General features: G+C 40.2%; 1 protein-coding gene across 1 annotated transcript; it reads right to left on the reverse strand.

The window, feature by feature from the left end:
* Positions 1–4,781: 4,781 nt before the first annotated feature.
* On the reverse strand, positions 4,782–6,756 carry LOC104389160 (pulmonary surfactant-associated protein A-like). The gene is given in 3 exon segments (XM_009998115.1): positions 4,782–5,158; positions 5,909–5,986; positions 6,609–6,756. Coding segments are annotated over 3 exon segments (603 nt in total).
* Positions 6,757–8,920: the final 2,164 nt, after the last annotated feature.

An 8,920-nucleotide genomic window follows, 5' to 3' on the forward strand; every position in this document is an offset into this window, starting at 1 on the left:
CATTCCTGCCTGAAATGAGTTCTGGCTTTCTCTAAAGCTTGAGTGATCCTGCAGTCATTCAGCTTTTTTTTTTGTCCACTCTTACCTTCTCACTGTCCTCAAGGTGTCTTGTAAGTCTTGCAGATAAAATTCAGCCACTTTGGGTGTCTGTCTGCTGTCCGGCAGCAGGAGCGCATTAGAGGAGGTGCTGTTCAACCTGCCAGACAAACCAGAGAAGGTGAGGGCAGCGTCCCCTCAGCTCAGGTGAGCACAGCAGCATGCACAGGTACTTGTTTGTACAGTGGTGCCTATATCACCTCCCACTTGGTGTTCTTAAAGTGGCACAATCCTTTCCAAAGACAGGATGTAGCTGTTCTGCCTTGATCACAGTTTGCGCAGGATTAGCAAAACAATAGTGGCTGTTCATGCATGCATAAGCTGCTTTAGGAGACAGTCACTTCTAGTGAAAAATGATGGGCCTTTTTTTTTGCCAAGAAACTATTTGGTCTTTCCTTGGAAATCATCTTATTTACTCAGAAGTGAATAATAATAACAGTAACCAGTCAGAATCTGAGTTATTTAATGAGTAGCACATGCATCCTTCAGAGCATGAGGGCTGATACCTCCAAGGTTAGTGCAGATCCAAGCGGTCCCTGTCTCCAGCTCTCTTCCACCTATGTATAGTCAACAACCCGTTTGCTACTTACAAGCTAGGCTGTATTTAAATATTTTAAAAAATCACAGCTACAGTCAGATTACAGTATCTATTTTATGGAGCAAAAGCACATAGAAACCCTTTCAGAGGCTTTCCTAAGCCAGCTCTGGCTCTGCTCTGCACTGTTGTGGTGGGGTGTTACATGGTCCTGAGCACTGGCCCTTCTGACTGTACACAGTGCTGCATCTGGCACTCATCTGATCACAAGGAAAGATGTGAAGGCCAAACCACAGCCTGAGTTAAAAGCCCATAGGTGGAGACACTGAAGTCAGTGCAACTTTCTTGTGTAGGAGTGGATATATCCAAAGAAGTGTGAGTTTGCAACTACTAAAACTAAAATTCAGACTTCAAGAATGTCCCTTTAGACCTCAAAATCACCAAGTGGCAATTGGTCTTGTAAAACTCTTACAAAACACAGAAAATATTGATGAGGGTATTTTTACAGAAAATAAAAACTGTTAGGAATATTTTTTCATATGATTGATATTTTTCTAGAATGAAAAACAATATTCTGAACATATGTTTGTGGAAAAAATGTTTCCTACTGTACAAGACGGAGTCAGTATAATTTCCCCCAACTCAATATGCAACTTCCATCTCTCTTGATATTGGCACAAATATTACATTGATTGTGCCAAAACTAGGTTTCTTTCCAATAAATCTGCTTATCCAGTTTTTTACTAAGATTTAGATTAAATTGTTAGTCCTGGTGGTGGTGACATTAGTCTTACCTTTGGAAACGATGCTTTCCATGGGCTGAAAACTGAACATCACATAGTTTGGCTTGCCAGCAAGTGCAGTAGTCCAGTTTATGCGCAAGTAGTGGTCAATATAGGGCAAATGATGGCAGTCTTAAAAGGCACAGATAATATTTAAGGTTAAAGTAGGGTGGATTAAGCTTTTAAATTAAGTTAATAAATATTTCAGAAAATAACTTTGATGTAACAGGTTGCCAGCTTGGGGAAATTTTGTGTCTACAAATCAGAGGATGCTTTCCTGCCCTCTCATTAAGATTTAGGAAATAAATTAGGTTCCCAGGTGCCAAACTGATATCCTTACCAGGACAAGACCACTAGTTCCAAACCTGTCTGCTGTCAGCAGGGTTGCTGGAGGAAGCAGCTTCAGGCACGGTGAGAAGTATTTCCTTTGTTTGAGGTTTCGAGTCCACAAGTTGCTACAATGTCACAAGAGGGCTAGCATCTTTTAAGTCCTTTCACAGTCCTTCCAGAGAGCCCACAGGGAAAAATGCTCAAATCAGGGTGGTGGGAGAACATAAATGCTCTGGCACATATTCATGAAGAGTGACACTGAAGGCAGCCATTTTCTTTCACATATCTGAAATTAGCTCTAATTTTGTGACAATTCTGTAAGCCCCTGGATATAAGAAGCAGGATTATAGGAAAAAAAAAACACACAAAAAACCCCAACAAACCCCCTCCCCCCCCCCCAAACTAAACCCAAACTAAACCAAAAAAACCAACAAAAAAACCTTACCATGGCTTTAAATATTTTGGGGGTCAATCTTCACCTTCAGGCTGATATTAATTGTTGTAAACTTCCTTAACTTTATATGATGAGTGGAAAACTACAGTGCAAAGTGATGCCTGTGTTGCTGTTTCCTTGTTGCTTGTGGCAGAATTAGTTTCACAACAGGAGTCACGCAAGGCTTGAAGGCTGTGGGTGGGTGAGCTGCTGGGTGCAAGCAGATACTGGGGAGCTGTAAAACATTTGCAAGTAAGAGGAAGAATAGAGATGAAAGTGGAACAGTGCCTATGGACTTAATAATTTCCTCTGTATGTATCTGTTTCAATTTGGTTAACATAGCAACATAACTGTCCACCTAGATTTTACGTGATCTAGGATTCAGTAGTTCATATTTTTGGCTGTGCTGTCCAGAAACAGGGCATTAGCTAACAGCTTGTGGATTTCCTTATGTGCTGAATAGATGCATTGCATAAACTGAAGACTTAGCTCACAATTTTTCTCTCTGCCTGTGTTGGGATGACTTTATGGTTCCTAGGAGAGGGAAACATAGTCCTATTTAGTATGCGTTATTGTGATGAAGGATTTGAATATTGCTGAAGTGAATAATTAAGTAACCTGTGAAGAAGACCACCTGAAGGTACCAAATTGTTCAAGCAGAAAGGTGTCTTGGTTTCACATTAGCCCTGTTGCATTAATCATCCTAAGTAAATACCTGTAAGATAAATTGCTTAGTTTGCAGAGCATAACAGAGACCATGACACCAAGCAGAGGACTGAACAGGGAGGCCAGAAGATCCATGACTTGTCACAGAACAGGTGGTGAGAACCATGTACTCAAAATATTTAAGTAATTTAATCTAAGCTAGTAATGGAATGTTGTGCATGGCCAGTTGCTACTCTGAAATTACAGTGATGTGCATGGCTATGAGGCTTCAGACAGCCCCTTGGCTGGCGCCTGCATTCACACAACTGTGAGCAGCTCTCCTTCCCACCCCAGTTATCTTCACACTTTGACTGTTCTGTCGTGCAGAGGGTAAGAGGAGCTGGTCTGGCTCTAGAGCTGGATGTTTCCTTGCTGAACTCTCCATGACCAGGCTGGAACTAACAAAGCTCATGTGAGTGTGTGACTGACAGCCAGGCTTTTGGCTGTCTGTATATGAAGGTCTGCAATAGACAGTCTTTGCACCATGTCACGGAGCTGATGCAGAGCCTTCATTGCCCAAGCCATGTTGAAATAACTGCCCCAGAGGAAGGAAAATAAATTGTAGACAACTCTGGATGTGCTTGTTATACTGCACAGCTCTGCAGTATAACAGGCCTTAGGGATACTCAACTTCAGTAGGTGACTGGACCCCAGTAACAAAGCTGTTCAGAAAGCTGTCTCTGAATCCTTTAGCTTGAGTTGGAAGGTGCAGGATCACAGCAGCTTCTGCAATGAGCACAGAATATAGGCTGCTTCAGAAACACAGGCATTCATCAAGCTCAGCCCCATAGGAATTCCAGTCAGGTTTTGCCAAGCAGCTCTGTGGTGCCCACAAATCAGCAGTATCTGAATCTCTTCACTATCTAGTTAAAAAAATAAATAAATATATATATTGGCCTTGTCACGGCTCTACAGATCTCCCCAAACGACATGGGCACTGTAACTCCTGTCAACTCCCATGTGTTTTCTCCCACATAGCACAGGAGAGTGGGCTGCTTGTGCTGGTAAGGGATTTGGAGTTGCTGAAGCAGCTCCAAATAGGTGGCTTTTGGTAACCACTTTTCAGGCATATGAAGGTTTAAGACCTGCCGACTCAATCTTTCCTATGGGAAATGCAAGGTAGGTGAGTGCCGCCTGTGGTCACAGGTCTGTCACCCTTAGAAGCACTGCTTATTTCTTCTTTCAGAGGGTCTATTAAAGGTGAAGATGGCCAGAGCTGAGCAACAGCTGTAGTAGCAGAACTGTCTTTATGTGTATGTTTGGTAAGGAAAATTTATGGAAACGATCAAAACATACACAACTTAGAGGCTCATGGATAAAGGGGGCACTGGGAGATCTTGTGGCCATAAGTAACTTTAGGTAAGTACCCAAGAAATATGCTTTCCACTCGTCACAGTAAGTAAGCAGATTAAAAGAGCAGTAGGAAGCCATTGGTAGTACTGTGAAGAAACTCGGTGAGCACTGAATAAGTAACAGAACAGACAAAATGGCCACTGTTCTCATTACAAATAATTTCCTCTTTATGGCTGGTGTTTAAAAGACAAATCAGGCTAAGGATGAGTGACTTTTATTTTTCATGCTGCATTATCTGATCTCACTAGCTACAAAGAAAGAGGCAAGGGATAGGAAAGCAATGGGTAGAGGGCCAGGAAGGCGACTCCAATGCTACCGACAGTAAAAAAAAGTTTAATTAATGCATAGCACTGAATAAGTAACAGAACAGACAAAATGGCCACTGTTCTCATTACAAATAATTTCCTCTTTATGGCTGGTGTTTAAAAGACAAATCAGGCTAAGGATGAGTGACTTTTATTTTTCATGCTGCATTATCTGATCTCACTAGCTACAAAGAGGCAAGGGATAGGAAAGCATATTGCAGGGAGAGTGGCAGGGGGAAGCACTAAAACTGACAGACAATAAGGCGATTCTTGTTGCATGCTTTGTCATTCCAAGTGCCATCAGTGTACATCTCCACACATGCCTCTTCCCCTTTGCCAGAAGGTTCATTTGAATGCCAGTTAGTATAGCTCAATTTGGTGCCATCCAGGAACTGAAATTTGCCTGGAATTAGAGATTCCTTCATCCCCAGGTAGGCATAGGTATTAAAATTTTTCACAAAGTGCAGAATGGCATCATTCTCTCCTGGGTTCCTCGGCATGGCAATAGACCCTCCAGCCTCTTTGCAGGTTTTCAGTGTAGTGTCGTAATCAGCTTTTTTGCCATTGGTAGCAAATATTTTTCCTCCAGATCCTGTTATCATATTTTCCAAGCGGAGTACTGCAAGATGAGGTGAAAGCTGTTAGATTTGTTTGCACTATTTTGTTGTCCCTTTGTTGCCAATTGTACTTTCCACTGTATTTCTGCATAACTAAGGAAAAAGCTAAAGGAGAGGAAAACTTGAAATCGAAGATAAGAAAGGAAAATAAAAAAAAACAACCCCCAAAAGCCAGAAGAAATCTGAAAAGATGAGGGGGAAAAAGGAAAAAACACAAATATACAGACAACAGAATAAGGGAAACACAAAAGAGGTTGAATAAGGAGGGAAGAAAATAAAGAATTCTGCGGTTGGAGAAAATATATTATTTTCTTGGAGTCTGTGCACTGTATGAGCTCTCTGAGCTGGGTTGCAGTATACAAGGATAAATATCAGTCCCTGAGACAGTAGGATCTTAGGTATGATTGGGTTGTGATTGTTTTGGTATGGTTTTAGTGTTCAGTTGGTCTGTTAGAAGCATGAGGTGTCCATGGAGCACTTTTGCATAGGCAGGAATTTAAATCTGATCAACTTGACCTGCTTGCACCTATGCTTCAGAGCTGTTACCTAGTCATCTCCTACTAGGTTAGGAAAAACTAACCCCTCCCTGCCAGTTAAAAATTATCCCTCTCCAATCTCTCAGCAACCAAAACACAAATGGAATGTAATAAAACTGCAGAAAATTCTGCTTTTTCCCTAAGAAGCCATATTATTGATCATCTTGTTTATGCTTAGCAATTCAGCTACAGCAGAGGTAAAGGTAGATAAATTACCTCCTTCAAGCTGGGAGATCCGATGTTCCAGTTGCCGGACAACGCCTTCTATTTCATTATTGTTCAGTGGCAGGCAATCTAGGAACAAAACCAGCAATCATGCACTTGGTGCTACAGCTCAAATCTTACCTTTCAAAATAAAGTGGAGTTAATAATGTGAAATTAATTTCAACTTTTAAATTATTTGTTTGACCTCTTTTAGTTTACTGCTGTTTTGGGGATATTTTCACACATTGATTGTTGTACGGATAGGGAATAAGTTCCTGGAAACTGCCTGCACAGCAGTGATGTTTATGGAAAACTGGAATTAGCAAACTGAGTTCACTCTCTTAAGTGACTGAGCCAGTCCAGGCAAAATCCTGGCACTTATGCAGTAGGTTTAGTTGATTTTTAACTGTGTCTAGAGATTGATGACAGAATCCTTCAGGCTGTTCAAGCACTTGCAGCTCCAACTTAACACCAACTACAAGTTTCTTGTGACCTGTGTTACGGAAAATGATATCCTGTGAATTGAACCAATGTGTCATTAAGTAGAAGAGATTTAAGCATCTTTTTTCATACAAAGAATTAATAAAGATCTATGGATTTCTATGAAATGGAACCCACATCAGATTATACAGCTTAGCACTGAGTTTACAAAGCATAACAATACAACACAACAGTACATCTAGATAAAAATGGAGATGGTAACTGCATGTACCTGGTAGAAAACATTACTTTATCCCATATTCAGGCAAGAGCACAGAACCATGCAGTGGATAAATTTCTGTAAGTTTACCTTGAGCATAGCATGGGAGCAGGAAAAACGCGACTCCTAAGATTTTGTGGAACAATTGTGGAGACAGCATCATTTAAAGCCAGCTGTTAATCAGACTGTGGTTTACTCTCCAGTGTAGAGTCCTGTGTTTAAAAAAAAAAAAAAAGACAATTTTTCAGCAGAATGTTGCTGCCTGCAAAGTCAGGTTATTTCAAGTAATTTCTTCCAAAAGACACAATCTGTTAGTCTACTTAAGAGTTCAAACTACAGAGCAAAAAAAACCCCAACATCGACTTCAAAGCTTCACTTTTTTACCTTTTTTTTTTTTTTTTTGAAAGCAAATATATGCCATTTTCCCCATACAAAAAGCTACAGCTTCAGTCTTAATTTTACCAGGGATCAATAGAAATGTGTCTGCTTTAGTAAGAGAAAGCCAGTTCAAGATGAACTGGGACACAGTCTTTATAAATTGATTTAGAATTAATTAACAACAATTGTTAATGCTTATTCTTCCATTATGGCATCAGTTTTTGAAGTCTCTACACCTGAGGTGGTAGCATCTGTAAAAGTAGGGAAAGTTTTAATAAACACGTTGAGACATAAAGTAAAAAAGTATAAAATGAAACGTTAAGAGGAAACAATATAAATGGAAACATATTTAAAGATGTTTAACTTACCTAGGGCTCCAATATGAAATACGACTTATTAAATGATCGAATTTATAGGGGATGTAACTTGAGATGGATCCTATTACCCACAGTGTATACAGAGCATGTAATATGATATGAATTTGCATATGAATAGAAATTTAATAAAATTTAACTTGATTGATCGGGGTTTTTTTTCCAAGAGGTCAACATACTTAAAATATGAGGAAAATATTTGAGGGTACTTTCATGATTTGTAGAAACACTTACACACATTTAAAAAACACCAGCCCTGGCACAGAACAAAGCAGTTTCTCAATACATATTTGAAATGCCTAATGTTGCCACAGAATGGCTGTGTAAATGTTAAATTGTAAATGAAGATAAGCCAAAACAAGGAGTTCACCTGAAATATATTATGCACCAGGAACACCACCATTATTTTCATTACAGACTGAGGCTTTATCAGTGATAATTATTTATTTCATAACCAAATAGAATCACAATGTAGCAGCAAAACCAAAGGACAATGGTACATCTGAAGCATACGCAGAGATAACAGCCATAGAAGCACATACTTAGATAACCTACAGAATACTCCAAAGGAACCATATATATCCTAAATAGTAACAGTTTTACAGTACTATATAAGTAGTATGATTTTATCCAACAAAACAATGACCCTTCAGTGGAAGAAAAAGCTGCTCTAAACTTGTTGTGTAAGTACAGAGGCCTCAAGATGTGGAGCATCACTTGATGGAAATGAGTTGCCAGGCAGTTTTAAGTTATTCTCAGCTGAGAGTTTTTTCTAATCGAGGTTTTTAGGAAAGGAGTTTCAGGCTCTGCTCCAGTTCAAACAAATAACATGTGGTCCCATCATCCCTGTAGAGTCAGGCCAGCGTGCTGATATTGCAGCAAGGCTAACAGCTGAGTCAGTTAAGGAACAGCTGCTTTGAGATTAGACAGGGAATGTGAGCGACATCCGTATTGGTCTTAAGATGCTGCTGGAACTAAGCAAGCCCAGATTGCCTCCACAGGCACTCTGCATCTGCACTCTGCATCTGTACCCTGCACCTTCACACTTGCCTCAACAACTGATGTAGAGTCCTTTATCATTGGTGTTGTGCCCACAGAAGCCTGATTCATTCCTGTAGCATTGTTTATTGAGTGCCCTGGAAAAGGCACCAGTTCTGTGAAAAGCAAACAAGCAATGCCCAGTTATATGTACCTTGGCAGGAGAGGGCTGTTTAAAATTTGTATGAGCAACCTTTGTTTAAAGTTTCTTGTTAAATTTCAAGTTTCTTAGCTTTTGATTGTTTGACTTAATGCTTTTAACATTCTTTTGGCTGAAGTTTTCTAATTGTTTCATGGAAGAAAACCACACCCAGAAAATATGTGACAAGCCATTACCTGGAGTCCAGATGAGTCCTAGGAAAGGTCACTGGCAGAACCTGGGTGTTTGCATCCATGGTGAGAACAACTTTAGCACTTCAGCTGCATTTGGGAGAAACTCCAGGTTAGAAAAGTGTGAGAAGAGGATGAGGCTTAGCCTCCATTAGTGAGTTTCATGTGCTGACTGATAGCCTGGGAAGCCTGGAGGGTGACGGA

Source organism: Chaetura pelagica, unplaced genomic scaffold (assembly GCF_000747805.2).
Source record: "Chaetura pelagica isolate M959 unplaced genomic scaffold, ChaPel_1.0 scaffold205, whole genome shotgun sequence".
In the NCBI taxonomy this organism is placed as follows: Eukaryota; Metazoa; Chordata; class Aves; order Apodiformes; family Apodidae; genus Chaetura; species Chaetura pelagica.